This window comes from Ovis aries, chromosome 22 (assembly GCF_016772045.2).
Source record: "Ovis aries strain OAR_USU_Benz2616 breed Rambouillet chromosome 22, ARS-UI_Ramb_v3.0, whole genome shotgun sequence".
Lineage (NCBI taxonomy): Eukaryota > Metazoa > Chordata > Mammalia > Artiodactyla > Bovidae > Ovis > Ovis aries.
In genome coordinates, this window is record NC_056075.1 from 7,902,184 (window position 1) to 7,927,765 (window position 25,582).

At 38.9% G+C, this 25,582-nt stretch overlaps 1 protein-coding gene across 2 annotated transcripts in view; it reads right to left on the bottom strand.

Moving 5' to 3' along the window:
* The window catches only part of PRKG1 (protein kinase cGMP-dependent 1), a 1,392,774-nt gene that overhangs the window by 1,214,241 nt on the left and 152,951 nt on the right, over positions 1-25,582 (bottom strand). For both annotated transcript variants that reach the window (XM_004020002.6, XM_015103265.4), the window contains exon 2: positions 1,820-1,986. In XM_004020002.6, coding sequence (XP_004020051.3) covers positions 1,820-1,986 — 167 coding nt within the window. The remainder of the gene's footprint in view (positions 1-1,819; positions 1,987-25,582) is intronic.

Consider the following 25,582-nt stretch of genomic DNA (forward strand, 5'->3'; position numbering starts at 1 on the left):
ATCAATGAGCATTTAAAATGACTGAAGTAAAGTACACTCTGCTTTATACAATATCTGAATTCTTAAAAATGTGCCTGGCCAGTAAAATACATAAGTAATCAAATAATATGAAACTATTGATATAATATCATCTCAGAAAGGCTTTAAACTTGGTTTCTAAATGTTAATAGTTCTTTACATTTGCCTCTATATTTATAGTCTCCACTTGGCCTCTATATATTTCTTCCACTTCTCTCATTGCTCCTGCTCACTACCCACGTCCACCCTTTCCCTGTAAGTTCACCTCCTTTCCCTGCAATTCTCTGCCAAGTACATATTGTTTGTGTTTTTGTTTACGATACTTTGTTTTTGTCAGCGGAAAGCCTAACCGAACATTGACATCCTTTTGGCATGGGGAGAAGCTTTGTAACCCTGACACAAAGCTGAAAATTATAAAGAAAAAAGTGATAGAGATTAATAAATATCAAATGCCTGATTTCAGTATGTCAAGAAAGAATCACAAAGAAAAATTAAAAGGTGAATGACAAATGTAGAAAGAACATGTTTTGCATACTTTCAAGTATTTAATAGAAATAATATTGATTGCTATTCTACAATGTTTTACACTTTGTATTATATAGCTACACAACTTACTCATACCAACTTCATAACAGTCCTGCGAAGAAGGTAGAAAGCAAGATTTCTCAGCACAGGCACTAAGGACAGGGCATGCATGGTTGTGGGCCACTCATTGCCTGTTGATTAGCACCTCTGTTCTTTTCCTACTAGACACCAGGAGCCTCCTTCATGCCCACCCTTACCCAACGTGTGACAACCAAACGTCTCTGAACATCACCAAATGTCCCTGGGGGACAGATTCATCACCAGTGGAGAACCATGGCCAGAAAGAAAGAGAATCTCCTTTTTCATAAGCTGGGTGAAACAGAGAAGGTAACTGACTTGCCCAAATATACCTCTCTTCTGAATGACCTGTAAAACTGACAGTTATAGAACACCAGCATGAATGCTTTGGGTAAAACACTAACTGCCACCAAATCAATCGATTGTGGTTTTTCTAAGCCGACTGTCTTCTACTATAGACATCTTTGAACTCACTTCCTTCTCAGCTGATTCATTCATGATTTCAGGCTTTTTCATCCCCCAAAAGGAAAACATGCCATTATAAATTTCAAGTTAAAAAATTTATAATGTGAAAATATACAGAAGCATAAAACATATTTATACAGTGCATGCCTCAGTTTTTTTAAGCAGTTTCTATCTTAGTTTGTGCAATATTTATGAAACAAGCTACCACTCTTAATAATCAGGAAGTTAATACACTATCCAACCTTTATGATCCACCTCTATCAGACACCCAGGAGACAGTGAAAACATTCTCTTTTTATAGAAGCAACATAGCAGAAGGCCAGTCATATAATGGGAGGTAAAAGTGGAGCTGAAGATACTTTGATTATCTGACCAAAAATACTTCCAACAGACTTGAGCTTCCAATGAAGCTTTGAGTTTGCTCAATGATCTGACAGTGTGTGGTCTTACGCAGTGCAATAAATAGCAATGTTTTTTTTTTTCATGTTATTATCCTTTCCCCATATCTGAAAAAATACTAGATTTTCATTTTAATAATTCTAAACACAAACACTTCAAATGATTAATCAACCTCTGTGTCTAAGCAGTGTTCTCCCTCTTTTCAAACTGTTTCTCAACAACAACAAACAAGAAAAATGGAATTGTCTCATGTAATGCACTGCCATCTGTGTGCAGGCTGATAAGATGAAAAGAGAATATTTGAATGTCAGGGGAACGTGGTTACAAAGCATACCTTCCATGACATACACCAGTGACCCCACATCTCCTTCTTTGATGATGCAGCTGTCTTTGCCGTACTCCACCGGGTACATACAATCCACAATCTCTTGGATCTGTGACAGCTCCAAGTTCTTCATAAAGTCATTGTCAAGGATGGCCTCCTTTATGAGATCCTTGGACCTGCGGTAAGAGAGGGAAGATTTACTGGCGCAACTGACAAGCGCTTTCACAATCTGTGAGGTTGAGCAGAGCCAGTGTCAGGCACACATTTTCTTGTTAGGAATCCAAGAATTTCCTGACTGGCCCAAGAGTAATTCCACGGAAGCAGGAAAGACACTGAGAGATTTCCCCTTAAGTAAAGTATCCTTAAATGGATATGGGACCAGTACATAAGCAAAATCACAGAGTTCCATTTTGCTTCAGGCTTTTTTTTAACCCAAAGACTGTTGGCAAACCAATGGACAAACATCTTAAATTGAAGCTTGAAACACAGCTAAAGAATGAATGGGAACAAAACAAAACAAAATTTTATAGAAGAACCACTATTATTACTAAGTTTATAAATTACAAAAGAATATCAGGATGTACTGTGTACACACAATTACAGTATAACACAATATGTTTGCTTATTTTTAGGTGCCTCTCCCACTAGATATTATGCTCCCTGAGGGCAGGGACAGTTTGTATTTCTTTTCTCTACTCTATGCCCGGCGTCTACTACAATACCAGTTATATATAGTACAAGTGCTCAAGAAAAAAAAATGATAAAGAATTGATATTTAATTAGCTGTTCAGAACAACTGATATAAATGTGAGAGTTCTTTATCCATATCTCATGCTTCTTTAGAGAATATTTATCTCTTCAAGCAGCTTACATTGACGTAACCAGGCAGATAAAACTCTATTGAACAAGGTGTTTTACACAACATAGCTTAAACGTGGGATTAAACAGGTAGTCTCCAGGAAACATGTTTACAAATTCTCTAATTGGGATTCAGTGGGTAACGGGAAAGTTTTTCAGAACTTGAAAGAGGGTGATCGTTTACTTCTCTGGGAAAAGAAACACCAAACAACTTCCTGGGATATAAAAATCAAAGTAAAGGGAAATGGAGAAATACTGTGTCAAGAGCAGCACAGAGTGCTGTCAGAGAAGTCAGAAGCTGGTTACGACAAACACAGAGACCTTAACAACACGGAGGGTAAGAAGCACATCCGGAATTTTATATTAAACATCTTAATCTGAACAGCACCTGGCTACAAGCCGGTCTTTGTCTTCATTTGCGTAACGAGTGGCTTTCAGGGAAGCGACCTGCAGCAGTGAACACTGACTACAGCAGCCGCACCCCCCGGTTCTGCCCGACTTCCACTCTAGACCTCAGTCTAACTGATCCAGCCTTCACACATTATCTTTTGCAATGATTTGGTTCTGAGTGAATACAAAGGTGCATGTCAAATGAAAACTATGTCAACTCTATCAAAATGAAAATACACTGCGAATGGGCTTTTTTGAGGCAATTAAACTTTTCTTGAAGAGTTAAAGGCAGGGAATTAATTATTATACTATTTTTAAGTGAAAAAGGAGGATACAGAATAGTCTTTAGAATACGAAAGCATGGGTGTGTGTGAAATGCAAAAAAATAGGTTTTCGAGTTCTGTATATTTGGATCCCAATCCTGGTACTGTCAGTATTAACAGTTAGCAGGTTGTCTTACTTTTCTGAATTTCCATTTTATAAAATATAAAATGGTATTTTAAAAATTACCAGCCACCAACAGGCACATGAAAAGATAATCAATATTTCTAGTCATTAGGGAAAGGCAAATTAAAACCACAATAGACATCACTCCACGCCTATTAGAATAGCCATCACACACAGGAAAAAGAGAAATAATAAATGGTGGTTTGGATGCAGAGAAAAGGGAACCCTTATACAATGTTGGTGGAAATGTAAATTGTTACTGCCGCCATGAAAAACAGTGTTGTGATTCCTCAAAAAATTAAAAACTAGAGCTATCATATGATCTAGTCATTCTACTTCTGTGAATATATCCAAAGGAAGTGAAAACAATAACTGGAAAAAAATATGAATTACCATGCTCATAGTAAAATTATTCATAATAGCCAAGACATGAAAACAACCTAAGCATCCCCAACAGATGAATGGATAAAGAAGTTGTAATGTGTGTCTATATCTGGATCTAGATATATAGATACACAACGGTATATTATTCAGCCATAAAAATGAGAAAATCGTAACATTCCTAAAAACACAGATGAATCTTGAAGGCATTTTTCTAAGTGAAATATATCAGAGAAAGACAAATAATGTATGACCTCACTTTATATGGAGGCTAATTTAAAAAAAAAAAAAACTCATAAAAAAAGGGATCAGATTCGTGGTTACCAGAGGTGGTATCAGGAGGGAGGAGGAGGAAGAATTTGAGAAAGGTGATCAAAAGGCACAAGCTTCCAGCCATAAGATAAATACTAGTACAAAATAATGACTATAGGCAACATTATAGTATGGTACATAGGAACAGTAATAGAGTAGATCCTAAGAGTTCTCACTCCAAGGAAAATTTTTTTTAAATTTTATCTACATGAAATGATGAATGTTAATTAAACACTTAACTAAACAGGTTTCAATCCAACCCCAAAGAAAGGCAATGCCAAGGAATGCTCAAACTGCCGCACAACTGCACTCATCTCACGTGCTAGTAAAGTAATGCTCAAAATTCTCCAAGCTAGGCTTCAGCAATATGTGAACCGTGAACTTTCAGATGTTCAAGCTGGTTTTAGAAAAGGCAGAGGAACCAGAGATCAAATTGCCAACATCCGCTGGATCATCGAAAAAGCAAGAGAGTTCCAGAAAAACATCTATTTCCACTTTATTGACTATGCCAAAGCCTTTGACTGTGTGGATCACAATCAACTGTGGAAAATTCTGAAAGAGATGGGAATACCAGACCACCTGACCTGCCTCTTGAGAAACCTATATGCAGGTTAGGAAGCAACAGTTAGAACTGGACATGGAACAACAGACTGGTTCCAAATAGGAAAAGGAGTACATCAAGGCTGTATATTGTCACCCTGCTTATTTAACTTCTATGCAGAGTACATCATGAGAAACGCTGGGCTGGAGGAAGGAAGCACAAGCTGGAATCAAGATTGCCGGGAGAAATCTCAATAACCTCAGATATGCAGATGACACCACCCTTATGGCAGAAAGTGGAGAGGAACTAAAGAGCCTCTTGATGAAAGTGAAAGAGGAGAGTGGATAAGTTGGCTTAAAGCTGAACATTCAGAAAACGAAGATCATGGCATCTGGTCCCATCACTTCATGGCAAATAGATGGGGAAATTGTGGAAACAGTGTCAGACTTTATTTTGGGGGGCTCCAAAATCACTGCAGATGGTGACTGCAGCCATGAAATTAAAAGACGCTTACTCCTTGGAAGGAAAGTTATGCTCAACCTATACAGCATATTGAAAAGCAGAGACATTACTTTGCCAACCAAGGTCCGTCTAGTCAAGCCTATGGTTTTTCCAGTGGTCACGTATGGATGTGCGAGTTGGACTGTGAAGAAAGCTGAGTGCCGAAGAATTGATGCTTTTGAACTGTGGTGTTGGAGAAGACTCTTGAGAGTCCCTTAGACTGCAAGGAGATCCAACCAGTCCATCCTAAAGGAGTTCAGCCCTGGGTGTTCTTTGAAAGGACTGATGCTGAGGCTGAAACTCCAGTACTTTGGCCACCTCATGTGAAGAGTTGACTCACTGGAAAAGACTCTGATGCTGGGAGGGATTGGGGGCAGGAGGAGAAGGGGACAACCCAGCATGAGATGGCTGGATGGCATCACGGACTCGATGGACGTGAGTCTGAGTGAGCTCCAGGAGTTGGTGATGGACAGGGAGGCCTGGCATGCTGCGATTCATGGGGTCGCAAAGAGTTGGACACGACTGAGCAACTGAACTGAACTGAACTGAACACTGTGATAATCATTTCCCAATATGTGTAAATTAAACCATCATGCTGTACACTTAAAATATACATACTGATGTATGTCAATTATTTCTCAATAAAACTGAAAAGATGTGTGAATATTGGTAAAAAGATAATGTTACTTTCAGTAAATGGTGCGTGTAAAGGTGGTGGTAGTAACTGCAGTTGCAGTAACAGGAAGTAGTAACAGTGTGCAGTCGTGACTTAGAACAGTATCAAAAGGAAATAAATGTTGGCACTGGTTGCCTTTGGTGACAGAATTATATTTTTTCTTTCAATTTTTCTCTAAAATTTTCTAGAATGGGCATGATTTTCATATGAAAATTTCTTTAATTTCAGAGGTAGTTTCTGAAAAGCAACGGTGCTGTGAGGAAAGATAAAAATCTATTGCTCGTTTCAATAATGACTTAGATACTTAATACTGCTGGCTGCTGCTGCTGCTGAGTCGCTTCAGTCATGTCCGACTCTGGGCGACCCCATAGACAGCCTCCTACCAGGCTCCTCTGTCCCTGGAATTTTCCAGGCGAGAGTACTGGAGTGGGGTGCCATTGCCTTCTCCGAGATTCTTAGTACTGGTTAACTGTTATTGGTATAATCGATATTACTCTTTACAACGGATTCTCTTTCACATGGCCTGTGTCTAAATACTAATGGTAGGAATTTTCACTTCATGAACAGATGGTGATGAATGGCCAGAATAGAGCTTCAGAATAGACTCTATTTAAAAAGTCCTGTTTGTGAGAATTTTACTTTAATTTGCCAGAACTATTTAACTGTAAGTTTCTTTCAAAGTTTTTTTTTAATTTTATCTTCCTAAAATCTTATTTCTCCTGAGGCAGAGAGTTGTTTCCATTGAATATTCAATACAAGATGCAAAACTCTGTCCCCATCTATGATTTTCATAAGCTCTCCCTTCTTAATTATCTTTACCATTCCTGACCTCAAGGTCAAGATCCCATAGCAACTACATAGTGACTCCTGAGATCTACTGTTCTAGGATTGCTTTTCCAAATAACAGGACTTATTTGATCTTTAAGAAATTAATTTTAATCAAACTGCATAATATTCTCTTCATTAAAAATTCCTTTATTTTCATTGAGTCAGAGTGTAAGGTCATCAATGGGTTCATATTTTTTTAATATAATAAAGACTAAAGACTAGATATCAATCCCAGAGTCCCATCTTGTTTAACTACAGATGGTATCTTATCCTTTGGGGAATAATAATGGTGCTCCATTAAAATCTAAGCCCTAGAAATGCTTCAAGATTAAAAATAAAGCCTTCTTCCAAGAAAATAATTAGCTACACCCAAAGATGACTGAAGAAAGGCACTTTCTTTCTACTCATAAACAGCACAATTAACCTGCTTCATGAAGACATCAGAAAAGATGGCACAGCTTAGTGTTACACAGTCCCTTAGAATTAATCGAGTTTTCTAAGTGCTTACCAAAAATTGGAGGAGAGGAAAGGAATTTCAGGATGTGCTTGGTTCTCCAACTTAATTTCAAATGGAGAACATTCAATCTCAAGTCCCTGAAGAAACTAACTAGAGGCTTTCACCTTTGCCTTTGTAGTACTTTAAAATAAACTAAGAAATATAGGACCTATGTCTTATCATTTATCCATTTATCCCTTCATAGAGGTATTGCCCAATGACATTTGCCTCCAAAATATCCCAAATAATCCCTCTCTGCCTTCACAGAGTGGTGTATCTTAAAGATGTTCTTGTCAGTGAGCGATGCTCAAAGCCCTGCCTCTTCATGTAATTTTCCTTTAAGTCCTTTCCCACTGAAGGCTTGAAACCTTAGGGCAACTCTCATTAGTCTCCACTTGCTCCAACATTATAAACCATAATCAGTTCGAGCCTCCACCTAACTCTTCTTGGAATCTTTTTCTTTCCCTGAAGAAGCAGTCTAACACACTCATTGTAACTAACATGTGATGCTGCATGTGGGATCAGCTGAGCTGTGTTATCAGTCTGGGAGCTGAGGAAAGCTGCTATCGCAAGTTCCAGAAGGTGATTATCTGCCCTAACCCTGAGAATATATCTTAACAACATTTTGCAAGAATTCAGTAGCCTGACCTGAAAGGCGAAAGAAGCAAATACAAAGATCTTGATTTTTTTTTTAATCCTTCATGTCTGTTTCTGTGTACAAATAATCTATTTCTTTAAAAAAAAAAAAAAAAAAAAAAAGCTCTTTCTTCCACACTCAAAATTTGTGACTTTTTCAATCCAAACAACCGTAAAAGTAACTCGGTTATTTCAAGCTGGCCCTATTGATTTCTCATCATCAAATTGTCAGCCTCTGAAATATTGGCTTTATATAATAGTGTGCTGTTAAATGCACTCTCCAGGGGGAAAAAAAAGCCCTGGTTTGTAGTGTTTGCCAATTTCCATGGTATAAATACTCCCACCATAGTCAATTTCAAGCTACTAATGCAAAGTCAGCCTGCTTGCAAAATTCCTGAAAATTTAGCAAGCAATTCTTATATGAGCCAGTCTGTTGGCTTCAACACATCAGATATAGATTCTTTTCCTAACACCCTAAGAATTTAGTGTGCCTTCATTTATAAATGCTAAAACTAACATGATGATCCTTTCCTTCCCTAAAGATTTCATTAGGTGGTATAATATCCCCAGATAACCTTTGCCAGGATTAGCAACAGGTCTTCCAAATTTTCAAAGTTTAAGAAAATGAATTAGAAAGCCCACTTCCCCATTTATTTACTGCAGAGAAAGTTCCCAAATATACACAAAGGCTAATTGTCTTTCTACACAATTTTAGATAAAGTGGGCAATCTGAGGTATGCATAGGTAAATATAAGCTACCTCTCTAACGAGAGAGATGGCATTATTCACTACAGATAAACAGAGCCTCATTAGTTTTCTAAACATGAAAGGATATTCTACATTGTGGATATCATGTAGTAGGCTCGCTATATCTATAGAGCGCTAGTGTTATGTCAAGTGTGGAAGGCTGTTTCAGAACAAGTTGTCAGGAAGGCTTCTCAAAGCTGAGGACTGCGTAATAGAACCCACAGAGAAGAGCATCCTGGGTAGAAGGAAAAACAAATACGAAGGTTCAAAGACTGGAAGGAACTTGATCTATCCAATCAACGTTCAGTAAGGAGACCTATGAGGCTGAAGCACAGAGTGAGGCAGAAGAAAAGGAAAAGGAGAATAAGACTGCAAAGGCAGGCAGGAATCCGGTCTCACAGGGCCTTGAAGGCAGTGATACAGAGTTTTACTTCATTCTAAAGCCTTAGGGATACAGTGAAGCGTTGATGATAAGAAGAGGTAGGACTTGCAGGTAATATATCTGGCATAAGGAATACATAGTGTACTTTTTTATTGGAATATAGCTGCTTTACAATGTCATGTTAGTTTCTGCTGTACAACGAAGTGAGTCAGCCACACATATTCATACATCCCCACTCCTTTAGCTGCCTTCCCATTTAGGTCACCACAGGGCACTGAGTGGAGCTCCCTGTGCAAATTTCATCAGTCGGTTTTCATTCGTGATCTGTTTTACACATAGGAGTATATATATATGTTAATCCCAGTCTCCCAATCCATCCTGCCCTCACCTTCCCACCTTGCTATCTGTATGTTTGTTCTCTATGTGGATGAACTTAGTTGCAAAACAGAGATAAGGCTAGTTTAAATTGCTACTGAGTTCATAGAAGCTTTATGACATGTATTTCATCAATTAACAGACATTTAAAGTATAATTCATCATCCTGATACTAAGGAGTTCTTATGACTGAAACTCCTGGGAACCACTGTCACACAACTCCTACACTTAGCTATATTTCAAATCACTAATTCTCAGGCACCTTTTACATATAAGAAGAGAATGAGATCTCATCTCCAATTTCAAGCTATGTCCAAAGTTCTAAAAGATATGCACTCTTCCTTCACAGTCCCACTGAACACATTCCAAGCAACTATAAATACACCCCAAACGCGGCCAGAAATGTGAGAATCAAATCAATATCTGATCCCTTCATTTGATGAAGACTTCTAGGCACTTAAAAAATAGTTAAAATTATTACTAAGAATGAATATTGGCAAGAGCAATTTAAAAATAATTTACAAAGATTCTATAATCAGCTTTATACAGAAGAACTGTACAAAAATGATACTCATGGCCCAGATAATCACGATGGTGTGATCACTCACCTAGAGCCAGACATCCTGGAATGTGAAGTCAAGGGGGCCTTCGGAAGCATCACTACTCTAGTAGTGGGGGAGATGGAACTCCAGTTGAGCTATTTCAAATCCTAAAAGACAATGCTCTGAAAGTGCTGCACTCAATATGTCAGCAAATTTGGAAAACTCAGCAGTGGCCACAGGACTGGAAAAGGTCAGTTTTCATTCCAATCCCTAAGAAAGGCAATGCCAAGGAATGCTCAAACTACCACACAATTACACTCATCTCACACGCTAGTAAAATAATGCTCAAAATTCTCCAAGCTAGGCTTCAGCAATACGTGAACCATGAATTTCCATATGTTCAACCTGGTTTCAGAAAAGGCAGAGGAACCAGAGATCAAATTGCCAACATCCACTGGAGCATCGAAAAAGCAAGAGAGTTCCAGAAAAAACATCTATTTCTGCTTTATTGACCATGCCAAAGCCTTTGACTGTGTGGATCACAATCAACTGTGGAAAATTTGAAAAGAGATGGGAATACTAGACCACCTGACCTGCTTCTTGAGAAACCTATATGCAGGTCAGGAAGCAACAGTTAGAACTGGACATGGAACAACAGACTGGTTCCAAATACGAAAAGGAGTACGTCAAGGCTGTATATTGTCACCCTGCTTATTTAACTTATACACAGAGTACATCATGAGAAATGCTGGGCTGGAGGAAGCACATGCTGGAATCAAGATTGCCGGGAGAAATATCAATAACCTCAGATATGCAGATGACACCACCCTTATGGCAGAAAGTGAAGAAGAACTAAAGAGCCTCTTGATGAAAGTGAAAGAAGAGAGTGAAAAAGTTGGCTTAAAGCTTGTCATTCAGAAAACCAAGATCATGGCATCTGGTCCCATTGCTTCACAGCAAATAGATGGGGAAACAGTGGATACAGTGTCAGACTTCATTTTTTTGGGCTCCAAAATCACTGCAGATGGGACTGCAGCCACGAAATTAAAAGATGCTTACTTTTTGGAAGGAAAGTTACGACCAACCTATACAGCATATTAAAAAGCAGTGACATTACTTTGTCCACAAAGGTCTGTCTAGTAAAGGCTATGGTTTTTTCAGTGGTCATGCATGGATGTGAGAGTTGGACTATAAGGAAAGCTGAGCACTGAAGAATTGATGTTTTTGAGCTGTGGTGTTGGAGAAGACTCTTGAGAGTCCCTTGGACTGCAGGGAGATCCAAGCAGTCCATCCTAAAGGACATCAGTCCTGAGTGTTCACTGGAAGGACTGATGTTGAACCTGAAACTCCAATACTTCGGCCACCTGATGCAAAGAGCTGCCTCATTTGAAAAGACCCTGCTGCTGGGAAAGATTGAGGGCAGGAGGAGAAGGGGATGACAGAAGATGAGATGGTTGCATGGCATCACCAACTCAATGGACATGAGTTTGGGTAAACTGCGATAGTTGGTGATGGACAGGGAGGCCTGGCATGCTGTGGTTCACGGGGTCTCAAAGAGCCGGACACAACTGAGCAACTGAACTGAACTAATAATCAATTTTTTGACTGATAAAAAGCACTCACTAAATATTTTTAATGCTCCAAGGTCAGTATTAGGCTCACATATCAGAACGAGCATAAATGCACTTTCCTGGTCCTTGATCTACAATAAAGTATCTTCAGCTGGCAGCTCAGAAGTCCAAACCTCAACTGTAATTCACGGTTCTTTTACTCAGATATAGTCATTGTAGGGTGCCTTAAAAAGCGTCTAATTCCAGGAGTCACTGTGGCAAGATATCTCCATCTATATACTGTGAAATATTCAATGAATCACCTAGAAGCGAGAAAACTCATGGAGTAGTCCTCTCAACTGCCTCAACTGTTGAGATTCTGCCCAAACAGTAAATCCTATTTCTAGCCTAACAGCTTTCTTGAATGAACTCTGTAGGTATAGAGCTAAGAAATATCAACCAGCTCACATTTTTAAAGACAAAATTCAATCCTGAAAAATGATGGGCCAATTGAGATATTTCCTCAAAACTGAAAATCAGTTTTCAACAAGTTTCAGACTAAATTTTCACATCAAGCAACTCTGCCATAGCTATCCCAATCTTATCACAAAACAGTCATGAAGAAATCAAGACTATTTGCAGCATTCATATCCATAATCAGCATATGATATAAAACACTGGAAACACCAGGCCAAAATATTATGATAGCAATGTAGCTCCCAAATGGCCAATGATATTAATCTTCTATCACATGCATCCCAAATAATTTCAAGTTGCCATTTCTATTTTTTTTTTTTGTAGTTCTAAAGTAGATCAGTATCCACTTGAAATTTAGATATTATAACTCTAAACAAAAATAATGATTTGGGTCAAGGCGAAAAATGGTTGACCCATAAGATATTTGACCCATAAGATATTTGTTTGCTGATTTATCACTTACAGCTTATTCTTCTGAACTGATACTCATTCTTATTGACTAGGAGTGATGCTAAGTACCTCTTGAAATCACTAGTTATGTTAATAGATGGAGCAAACTTGTACTAATTAAAGGAAAAAAATGTATTGCTCTTTGTAGGTGCTCATCAACTTCCAAAAAAATCAATATTAAAGTCTCCCTTTCAACTACTGCAGTCATTCAGTGCTCCAGAGAGGCATATAACAGCTACTTCACACTAGTGAGCCTAACTCAAACTAGAGCAGTCTCCAACAGAGCCCAGCCCAAACTCCTATGCTATAGTTCCCCTTTCATACCACTGAAGAAGAACCATGGGGTTTCACAGAAGAAGTGCAAAGTGCTTTCCACGAGAATAACGATCATAAGAATTTCAGGAGAATGAGACCACACACATTGCATTCCAAAATATAAGAACCATGTGGCTGGATCCTCTATGATTAACTCTGCTTTTGAAGTTAGAGATCTAAACTGCAAAACAAAAAAGAGAAATGATGGGGAAGAAAACACGTGGCATATATTTATATGTCCAATTTCAATTCAACATTTCAGAGCAATTTCTTGCTTATCTTTCAGTACACACAAACAGCTGAGATCTCTTGGCGTTTACTTGCTCACAACAAGGTCAGCATGGTTACACTATGAACATCCATTAAGTTCCTCATCACCCAGGGTGACCCTGCCTGCAGGGCACAGAGGGGGAGCCATGATGTTCTGTCTAGTCCTTTGAAACGCAACAGCTCACATCATCACCACGTGTTATGCGCTGTCATTTCAATTACTGCAATGGCTTGATTTTAAAATTGATCATTAAAGACATTATTTCAGAGAAATTATCTTATTCAGTTGCTTCTCAGATTTAATCTCTGAGATAAATTACCTAACATTTTAAATTACCTTACATTCGTCCGAATTCAGCAGCAGGAAAATAACATGTTTTGCTACCAACCCCCCTACACCCCAAATGCACACTTCCTCTGGGCTGAAAATTATGACTTGGGTCGTTCATTATTCCCTCTGGTGATGCTTCCAGAAAATGAGAGCCAAATTTAGCCTTGCTACAGTGACCTACAGGTTGTAAGGAGGCAGATCATCTACTTTGATGTACTTGTTTCAGTTTCTTATCCAAACAGCTGTTTACATTGGGCTTTAATACATTAAGAAAGTGAAAGTGGCTCAGTGGAGTGTGAGTCTTTGTGACCCAATGGACTATACAGTCCATGAAATTCTCCAGGCCAGAATACTGGAGTGGGTAACCTTTCCCTTCTCCAGGGGAATCTTCCCAACCCAGGGATTGAACCCAGGTCTCCCACATTGCAGGTGGATTCCTTACCAGCAAGCCTGTACTGGAACCAAAGAATACTGGAGTGGGTAGCATATCCCTCCAGCAGATCTTCCTGACCCAGGAATAGAATCGGGGTCTCCTGCATTGCAGGCAGACGCTTTACCAACTGAGACATCAGGGAATACATCAGAATACATGCAATACGTTACATTTTGACTCTGCCTGAAGGGAGATGGCGTATATACTGAGATTTTTTTTTTTTTAACAACTAAAATTTAAAAACCAAACAATCATGCTCCTACTTGTGAAAGCTCTGAAGTTTCAAGGCTTCTTAACCAAAGTGAAAAAATTAACCGATAAAGACAGCAAAAGTCATCATCATAATAGTAGTACTAATATTACTACATCTAATATTTATTAAGGAGTTACTCTATGTACTACAATGAAAAGCAACCCCTCATGTAAGTCTTACAATGAATTGATAAGTTTGCCATCACAGAACTACGGCTCAGAGCATATAACCTGTCCAATGTTGCACAGCAAGTATTGACAGGTAGATACAGGGTTTAAACATAAACCCATTTGACTTAAACCCAAGCCACTCTCTACTAAATCACTTCTATGAACACAACACTTAACTTTATTCACAATTTGAATAAACTATCACAATTATAAAATCCAAAAGCAAATATTCTTCTTACTTATCACTAATACTGCTAAAGTAAAAATGCTATGCTTGGATAGTATGACCTTTCACTTTCAGAAAGCATTTCATGCTTTCAAAACAATTTTACATATAACATTTCATTCCATGATTGCCAAAAACCTATGCAGAAAACTACTTTTCTGATTTGACAGATAAGAAAACAGAGTCACAGATGGTTTTTGTTCATTCTTCAGTTGCTAGGTCGTGTCCAGCTCTTTGCCACTCTATGGACTGCAGCAGGCCAGGCTTCCCTGTCCATCACTGTCTCTCGGAATTTGCTCAAACTCTGTCCATCGAGTCCATGATGCCATCATCTTCTGTTCCCCCCCTTCTCCTCCTGCCCTCAGTCTTTCCCAGTATCAGGGTCGTTTCCAATGAGTTGGCTCTTCACATCAGATGGCCAAAGCATTGGAGCTTCGGCTTCAGCATCTAATGAATCTTCAGGGTTGATTTCCTTTAGGATTGACCCATTTGATCCCCTTGCAGTCCAAGAGACTCAGTTTAAGTAAGAGATTAAAGCAGAACTCAGATCTACTGACTGCGAGCCTGAAATAAACAGTGCTCAGACCTTCCTTCATGGCACACCCTTTCATGTTCTCTCTGTGTCTCTTGGTGCCTTTTTTCTCTTTGTGTCCCTGTCACTTTGCCTCGGTCTCTCACTCTCTCTGTCTTCCGTACCCCTTTGGCCATTTTACTCTTTAAACTCTCTTGGACAAAGACTCAACAAATCCACTGAAGCAGTACCAGCAGGGAACTCTGGCCATTTGACAATAATTCCATAGTTTAAAAAATTCTGTGATGGTTCATTCAGAGAGATTCCCTTTCTGATCTAATTCATTCTTCACATTACAGAAGTTTGAACATGTCTTGTGGCTTTTACAGACAGATATAGTCTCATACAGAAACACCTCTTGAATTCAGCAATGTAATTCAACTTATTCTGATTTCAGTGTTCACACATGTGTTCTCTCCTCTCTGTCTTGAGCACAGACCTGTTATCTGTCTCCTTTCCTTCCTACAAACCCTGCCTCAGATGGATTTGATATATAAATATGGAGGGGGAAAAAGTATTTAAACAAATTTACTATTACTTCAGGTGAGTGTCTGCATTTGAATTCAAAACAACAAAGGAAGCTCTCTTTATGCTTATAGGATAAAAAATACAATATTCCAAGAAAACCTCAAAGTCACTCATTTGTAATTAATGTAACTAATGATTTGTAATATACATATATTTGAGAAGCCTGAATATAAGAATCTAAACAGTAAATGCTTTCTCTGTAAGTACTGATAGTCTTACAAGAGAAATCTAAAGCATAAAACATGTATAAACTTAATAAAATGTTAGTATAATGGTTCACATACTGTAATCTAATAAGGTAGCTACCTTAAATTTTTACTGAAGAAGTTAGAGAGGGTATGAAAAAAGGAAGAAAGGGAAGAAGAAAGATAAATAAATGTGATTTTATAACTTGAATTCTCTATCTGTCATCTTGTACCACGCTGCCCTTTAATGCTCTGTCCCTTTCAGTGACAGTTAATATTTATTGTATTCCCAACACAACAAATCTAGGTTCCAATTCAGCCACTGCAGATAAATTACAAGCAAAAGTGATTGATGGGTTTAAAATACAACAATAATTATCCACAAAGCGATGTAAAAAGTGACCTGGAGTTGCTGCTACCATGAATGCTATATTTATGGAAGTAAATCACACCTACAAATCTGCAAGATCGACCCTAAAATGTAACCGTTGTGAAATAAGGTCACAACCATCAGCAAGAGAAATACAAAAGAAACAGAGAAACCATAAAGAGGTTTAGGCAGGTCATGAAGCCAAGGAGATGAATATAATAAAAAAATGCCAAAGACATGGGGCGCATAACAAAAGTGCACCTGAATTGCAAACAACAGATTTGCAGGAATATGACTTAACACTGTATGAATGCTTCAAGTCATGCAGAGGGGAAACTCAAAGAGCTTTGCCAGTTCAAGGTTCCAGAAGTCAGAGCTGGGCTACTGAGGTTGTAGGGAGGGAGAAGAGGGGAGAGCTGGTCCCTGAGGTCATAGGACACTGAGTAAAAGTGGGGGCTAGAGATAAATAGCTTAAACAATTTAAGCCAAAGGCAGTTCAGGCAGAATAAAGCCCAAGACAATGGCTCTTCAAGCTGTGGCAAAGAGACGGGACAAAATGATTCAGAGGACCAACAGGAGGCTGTGTTTCCAGAATATTTCTGTAATCTTGGCTCCCAGAATTTCAGGGTATTCCTTCCTGGAGTGGTTAGGTTATAACTCACTCACAAATATAAATGTGCTTCAAAAGATGCAGGGACTGCTGGGCAAATATTTTGTATACAGACCTTGCATGGCTTCCACATTTTTGTCAACCTCTAGAATGAATGAGGAAAGCTGGCAATAGGATAGAAAAATATGAAGAGCAGGAGGTGAGCCATGATGATGCTCTAACTTTACTTGTGGATAGATTTCGAGGTACACAGAGAGCCTTTATCTTTGCAGTCTTTTTGGACATGTTCTCTCACCTTACCTTCCCAATAAAAACTTCCAGAAACGAGTTACTCATGCTAGCTAGAAAACTGGTTGATCTTACACTTAACTTCCATCCCATATCATTCTTCAAAACCAGGCTGATCCACCTATTCACAATCGCCAAGACACAGACACCACCCAAACATTGATTGACAGATGAATGGGCAAAGAAGATGTGATATGTGTATACAATGGAATAATACTCAGCCATAAAAAAGTGAAATAATGCCATTTGTGGTAACCTGGATGCAACTAGAGATAATCCTACTAAGTGAAGTAAGTCAGAAAGAGAAATACTGAATGGCATCACTTATATGTGGGATATACAATGATACAAATTAACCTATCAATGAAAAGAAACGGAATCATGGACAGAGAACAGACTGGTGGTTGCCCAGGTACAGGGGGTTGGGGAAGTGATAGAGTGGGAGTCTGGGGTTAGCAGATGGGAGAGCTTTTACAGAGAGAATGGATAAACAACAAGATCCTATTGTAGACCACAGACAACTGTATTCTATATCATATGATAATCACAATGGAAAATATTTGAAAGAGTTGATTTACAATGTTAATTTCTGACGTACAGCAAATTGAATCACTTTTAGGTATGCATTATCAGTGTGACGTGTGTGTGTGTGTGTGTGTGTGTATAACTGAACCACTTTGCTGTACAGTAGAAACTTACACAATATTCTAAGTCAACTACACTTTAATTTAAAAATTGATAAAATAAAAAAATAGAAAGTATGTCTTTTACGTAATCATGAAGATGAGGGAGTTTTTTTTAAAGGAATTATACCACTGAAAATGTGATTGATTTGTCTGATCAGCAGTGATTCCATACTTAACTGGGATGTTATTTTGAATAATGCTTGTAAGTGTATCTTCTGTGCAAATATACTTTTGATGGTTAATAAATGTTACTAGTCACTGCGTTTTCAAGATAAACAAAGGCCATCCTGCTCCAGGTGTACAGGCTACTAGCTGCTCTGGCAGTCTGTTCAGCCTGACCCTTACCCGTTCATTCATTCTTTCCATCAGCAATCATCTCTTGCATGCTTCCTACACAGCATGAGTGCACGTGGGAAAACGAAGCACAGCTCACATTCCAGTAGTACAAGACAGACAACATAGAGGTGAACACACAAATAACACCTGTTAAAATAGAGAAAATATTTGGAGGGTTACAGAATGGATGCTGAATGGAGAATCAAGAAAAAGATCTGTTTGGAATCTGAAATGAAGACCTGTCTGAAAATATTTATTCTGAGATTGAAGGATGAGATAAACCATCCCACAGGAGATCTAAGAGAAGGGAATTCAAAGCAGGAGAAACAGAATGTTTTCAGGCTCCATTTAGAAACGGCAGAGTCTTTTGATGAAGGGAAAGGATGGCTGGAGATGAATTTGGCGATGGGAGCAGGGGCTGGTTAAGACATGCCCTTGCAGACAGTGGGAGAGAACTGGATTCCTAGTGAAATGGAAAGCTATTCACAGGGTGAAACAAGGATGGTGAATGACACTGTCTGACTTATGTTTGCAAAGGACCACTTAGGCTTGCAGTGAATAAACTGAAGCAATTGCAAGCAGAAGGAGAAGGGAAAGAGAGCTCAGAAGAGGTGTTGCTGCACTAATCTCACACAAGACATCGGATGGCTGAGGCTAAGAGGGTGACAGTAGAGATGGGCAGAAATGTGAATGAATTGGAAACACATTTTGCAAGTGGAAGTTATGGGACTTACTGGTAGAGTGAATGTGAAGAGGTGGAAAAGGGAACAGTCACAGGTTTCCAGCTTAAGCAACTGAATGTTTACTGAGATGGGCTGTAGTAGAAGCCCAACTTGTAGAAGTTACAAGTTCCTGGGGACCAAACAACCCAGTGGTTGGGGTTGAAGGAGAGACATACACAAGGAATGAGAAATACCAGCAATAGGGAAGAGTCAGTCAGGCAAGTGATGGAAAGAAGTGTTCCAGGGAGAAGAAATAACCAACTTTTGATTCTTGTCAGAGACATATTTTCCAATATGATTAGTTTTATTTTATTTTAGCCTGGCATGCTGCAGTTTATGGGGTCAGAGTTGAATGCAACTTACCATTCAGTTGATTTATAATCAACTATTGTTTCTGGCGTACAGCAAAGGGATTCAGTTTATATTTATTTATATATGAGTGAGTGAGTGAGTGAAGTCACTCAGTCGTGTCCAACTCTTTGTGACCCCATGGACTGTAGCCCACCAGGCTCCTCCATCCGTGGGATTCTCCAGGCAAGAGTACTGGAGTGGGTTGCCATTTCCTTCTCCAAGAGATCTTCCCAACCCAGGGATCGAACCCGGATCTCCCACATTGCAGGCAGATGCTTTACCATCTGAGCCACCAGGGAAGCTCATTTATATATATATATACACACACACACTTATATATATGTATATATATGTTCTTTTCAATATGATTAGATTTAAAACACTGGTCTGACATGATTCAATAATTATCAATGAACACTGTAATGTAATTAAGCAACAATAAGCACTGCTCTCCTCTCTTCTGTTTTTTTTTAATCACTTGAAAATATTCAACTGTGACTTTATTCCTCAGATTACTTTAAGCATAAGGGTATCACAGCAACTGACACTTGCTTGGAAACAGAATTACTTGAAACAAAGCCAGTAAGTTTGACTGCCATCCTTCACATTTTAAAAATCACACGTATCACACATCCTACATATATCTGTACTCAGTCTGCAAAGTTTTTGTGGTAAGGTTATGCAAGGAGGAGGTCACATTATCTATTTAAAACAATATACTGAATACTTCAAGAGACTGGATTCCTCCTCATGTACAAAATCAAAATGGCAATCAACAGGAATTAAATCAAAATTACACTGTCTTCTTTGGAATGAGAAGGATTCCTTAGTATGGAGGAAATGCACTTTTTAGCAACAGAATAATCCAGACAAGAAACTTGTTGACCAAATTTGATGCTTGTACCAAGTTACTGCAGATAAAGAGCCATTAAGCAGAAAGGCAGGCAGTAGAGAGCACGAAAGTGACTCAATATTAATCATACATTGACTCATCCAACATCATATAAGCCTCATTACCCTCCCCTCCATTTATTTCCTACGCTTAGAATTGTATTATAAATGGCACCATTCATAGAAATGACTGTATCATGAGGATCCTGACCATTTCTGTATTGAACACAGTACTGGGAGTTCTAAATGTCAATAAAGCAAAGTTTTTTTCCATAGTTAATAAAATTAATACCTCACTTCACTTTTGACTCTTGAGTTACTATTATATTTACTATTTTTTTCTCACATTCATGGATAATTTTAGTCATTAAGCCTAGTTTCTTAAATAGTTTAAACTCTTTGAAAACATGGTGGGGAATAAATAAATAAGTACAAAGTACATTGTTATTGTTTAGTTGCTAAGTTGTGTCCTACGCTTTGTAACCCCATGGATAGTAGCCCACCAGGCTCCTCTGTTCATGGGATTTCCCAGGCAAGAATACTGGAGTGGGTTGCTATTTCCTTCTCCAGGGGATCTTCTCAACCCAGGGATCAAACCCACATCTCCGGCTTGGCAGGCGGATTCTTTATCAGAGTCACATGGGAATAATTTTAACTTTAACCCACTTCCAGGGAAATGATGACATGCTAAGCTACCTGTATATCCATGTTCAGTTCACGCTCACTTGAAATTCAGCTCAAACATCATGGAACCAGATTCTCGATTGATAACTTACACAAAATTAGCATAGAGTTTTCTTACCCTCTCCCTGACATGCCCACTATCAGCCTCCCCTGTACATTATGGGGATCACCAAGATGTCATGTCCTTTCCTACTGGAAGTTTCAAAAGTAACTTTCAAATTATTATAGTCCCCTGTTATCCCTCCAGCAAAACCCAAAAGTATTTCCTCTCACAACATTTGATCACCAACTTCTTTTTGCATCTTTCCTTAACTGAAGCCTTGGCTAAACCTTCAGCTCTCTATTACTTAAAGGAGTATGGCCATTTCTTTCCAATATTAAATGGTCTTAAGAGATGTTATTCCGACTGGTTATTCTGAACCTGTCACTCACTTTGTCACAGCATCAAACTACTATAAATTAAACTCCGGTCTCACTAACTCCAACCTTGAATACCCTTTGGGATTTGTGATGATCACTTCCCAATTCAGTGGGATAACTCCAAATTTCTCCTCTTCTATTGAGTTACCTGCTGTCACTTCTCTTCAGAGAAACTTATTTAGCATACTCTTCCCTGTGGCTCAGAGGGTAAAGCGTCTGCCTGCAACGCAGGAGACCCGGGTTCGACCCCTGGGTTGGGAAGATCCCCTGGAGAAGGAAATGGCCACCCACTCCAGTATTCTTGCCTAGAGAATCCCATGGACAGAGGAGCCTGGTGGGCTACAGTCCACGGGGTCACAAAGAGTCGGACACGACTGACTGACTTCACTTACGCTTCCTAACAGTGGTGACAATAAGGTTTCAATTAGGTCACATCTGTCTCTAAGTCATTATATAGAACAGCCTCATTTAACATTATCGGAGTATTTCCATGTTCTGACCGTTTTCCACCCACTCTGGGCATTGGGAAGATTTTGTAGATACGTAGGACCCACCCAAAACTTTGATTCCAGCTGGCCTAGGGGTATGACCCAGGAATCTCATGCGTGCACTGTTATACACATGTCACACCATGTGAAGCGTATTTCAACTATACATTCACGTGTAAAACTATATTTGATTTTATGAAACCTAAGCTTTAAAAAATGCACATTTTACCAGTTTTGTTTTTTCTCTCCAAGTATCATCAGTTCAAAATAACATTTTGTAAGACATAAATAATGTGGCAGAAAATATCACGCTTTATCTTGGAAGTCCAGTTTGCAAAACCATAAATACTGAACTTTAAAAATAAAAGAAATGACACATACAGAGAACCACAAGAAACTTCTCAGTTATGACTTTGCATGAAGTCAGAGAAAAGAGGCAGAGGCTACAGGGTATTTTTTCTCTGAAATACTCTTTCCTTTGCTTATATGATGCAGTCTATAATTTTTCCTCTCTCTCCAGTTCTTCTCTCTTCTTTCTCCTCTTCCTCGTTTTTCTTCTTCTTCCCTCTCCTTCCCTGCTCTCTCTCTCTCCCTCCTATATCTCTTTCTCTGCTATTCTCTCTCACTCTCCTTAAGAGTTCCTCCTCCTTGCTAACCCACTTAGCATGTATAGTTCCTGGAGCTCTATTCTCAGCCTTTTTTTTTCCTCTTTTAATTTACATACTCTTCTTAGATAATCTTACTGAAATTACTATCTATATGCTGACACAGCCTAAATCTATATCTCACACCAGACTTATTTCTAGAGCTTCAGCTCAAAGGCTTCTTGTCTACGTAAGTACTTCACACTCACCTTGAGAGGTGAAGTGACTCACCATCGTCACCGCCGAATGCATCTTCCTTCCCAACCAATCTGCTTCTTCTCCAGGATTCTCAACCTTGACCAATAGCATCACCACATCCACTCAACTACTCAAAATAGAAACCCAGAGGTCATTTGACCTTCTCCCCTACCCCTCACCACCATATCCAATTACCAAGACAGGCTGACCATTCCTCTCTCTTAAATTTTCTTGAATCTATCTACTTCTAGTCATCTCCAGTCTACTTTTAGTTTGAGGCACCTTCATCTATCATCTAAACTGAACTTTGCTTCTTAATCTCCCAATTGGTGTCCTGCATCCATACTTAATCCTCTTCAGTCTTTTCTACCCATTGTAGTAATCTTTTAAAAACTCAATAACAAAACAGAAATCTGGATGTAAAAGTTATAAAATGTAAATCTTGTGAATCTTAAACTATTACAAAATTAAAAGTTATATAAAAATACAACTCTGATTATATTCTTTGCTTTCTGCCCCACCTCTTCTTAAAAACTTTAAATAACTCCCCTTAAATAAGACCAACATCCTTACATTCGCTTTCAAACCCACTCAAGTTCTGGCCTCCCTCATGCTCCATTTTCCTTTTTTGGACTTGTACTACAACTACACTAGCCTTTTAATTCCTTAAAAAGGATCCTTTCTCTTAAAAACTACAAATAAATCATCCCCTCCGCTCAAATCTTTGTTAGTCGCATTATCTGCCTCTTCTTCAGATCTCTGCTGAGTGTCCTTGCGAGAGTGTTCCCCAGCCTTTTTCTGCTGATCCAGCCCTTCAAACTAGATGAATTCAGCCTCTTTCAGGTTCGCACAGCACCTTTTACTTCTCCTTTTGTAAAATGCATCATGCCTGAAATTTCTTGTTCAACATCTCCTCTCAGCTCAGTAATCCATAAACACGACACTGTGAAGGAGTTCATGTCTGGCAAGAAAATATTTGAGTCAATGAGTGCTTACAACTGCTACTAAAATCCAAACTATTCCTCCATTTCATCATTTCTCAGAGAGTCTCTGGACTGTACAGACATTGGTTATTTAATAATACTTACTTTTCTAAAATTGGTAATACTTTTTATAATAATTTATGAACAGGATTTCAGGGTGATAGTACACCAAATATTGCACTCTGGGGGAGTGACATATGCCAGTTGTTAAATAAGACCCAAGTGTAATTCAAAGATAGAACTATAATGCTATTTAAGTATCCCAGAAAGGAAAAAATTATAAAATATAGGTTTGTATTCTAGGAAGAGCTCTACAGGAAGTCTACAGATTAACACTCAATCAAGTATGTGACAAAAGATGAACTGCGAAAGACTGGCATTCATTATTACTTTTTCTATTAGTATCCTGGCTCTCCTAGTGGCTCAGACAGTAAAGCGTCTGTCTACAATGCGGGAGACCTGGGTTCGATCCCTGGGTCAGGAAGATTCCTTGGAGAAGGAAATGGCAATGCACTCCAGTACTGGTGCAGGCTCCTCCGTCAATGGGGTCCCAAAGAGTCGGACATGACTGAGCGACTTCCCTTCACTCTAAGTGCTCAACTTCCCACAGCCCCAGTACAGCATACAATAACACAGAGCGTTCAGTCTGCTACATGCCACAATGAATCAATAGATTTTCAAGTAGAGGAAATCATCAGTTAGAAATTCAATCCCTGGTTTTAAAAAATGAGGAAGCTGACGAGATCAGAGTTAATGCTACAATCAGGATTAGAATATAGGCTGCCCAGAAGCTAGGTGACAAAATTCCACCCACATCTGCACAGATTTTTAGAAATTTCAAGAAGTGTGTCAATGTGCAATTATTTCTAGCAAATTAAACCCTTGGCTCCTTTTTAACTGAAGTATTTCAAAAGTACAAATAATTGTTAAACCTCAAACCAATGAGAATGTAATTCAGATTCCTGATAATGGCAGGTATGAGAATCAATTGATATCAAAATTCTGAATTCAGTTTTCAGATCATTAAGACCTTTTTAAAACTTTGGATTCATAAGTTTTGTTTTCTTATGAGTTCACTTTAAATTAGATCTAAATGAGGGGCTAGGCAGATAAAAGTCACAGATAGCTTTAAGTCAAGATCCAGGAACGAATCCATTAGAAAAAGAAGAGCTATGACATTGTTTTTGTTTTGTTTTGTTTTTATGGTTCAAGTTAATGCCCTTGGACTGCAAGGAGATGCCACCAGTCCATCCTGAAGGAGATCAGTCCTGGATGTTCATTGGAAGGACTGATGTTGAAGCTGAAACTCCATTACTTTGGCCACCTGATGCAAAGAGCTGACTCATTTGAAAAGACCCTGATGCTGGGAAAGATTGAGGGCAGGAAGAGAAGCGGGTGACAGAGGATGAGATGGTTGGATGGCATCACCAACTCAATGGACATGGGTTTGGGTGGACTCCTGGAGCTGGTGATGGATAGGGAGGCCTGGCATGCTGCGGTTCATGGGGTCGCAAAGAGTCAGGTATGACTGAGCAACTGAACTGAACTGAATGCTCTGAAAATGTCCTGTCTCTCTCACTGGCACCAGTACCATTTATCTTTTTAATGGTAATTTTTTCTCTACAAAAGACACACAATCCTTATCTACCCATTGACACATAGACTTTTTTAGTGTGCAAATTACTGTTCATAATTCACATGAGTGGGATTTAATATCCTCCCTTTGATATTAAAATCACGTGTAAAAGCTTGTAGGGGATAAGTAAATAAAACACTAGGCCATCTTTTTTTTTTTTTTCATATTTTCTAGGCTAAGGTATTAGAAAACAAAGCCTTCCTCACTCTGGTCCAAAGAGCCAGGCAGCAAACATACAGCAGAGAGGCTGTAAAAAGAACTAGGTTCGAGTCTCCTTTCTGCTCCTTCCTCAACTTCTGGCCATGCCTCCATCACCTGTGCCAATCTGTTATCTCATCTGTAAAATGGGCATGAAAACACCCATCTCTAGGGTTGTTGGAAAGAGCATCATACAGGAAATGGGATAATAGTTTAAGTGCCTAGAAGTAATAAGTGCAACATGGATGGCAGTTGTCATCAAAATGCAAGGGCCGTGGACAAAGGGCAGGAAGAGGAAAGGTGCCCTACTTTGCAAGAGTGGCACAGCCCTGGTGGAAGCGAGTTCCTGGGCAAGCCCAGGACTGTAGCTGGTATGTGTGGCTGGAGGACTTGGTG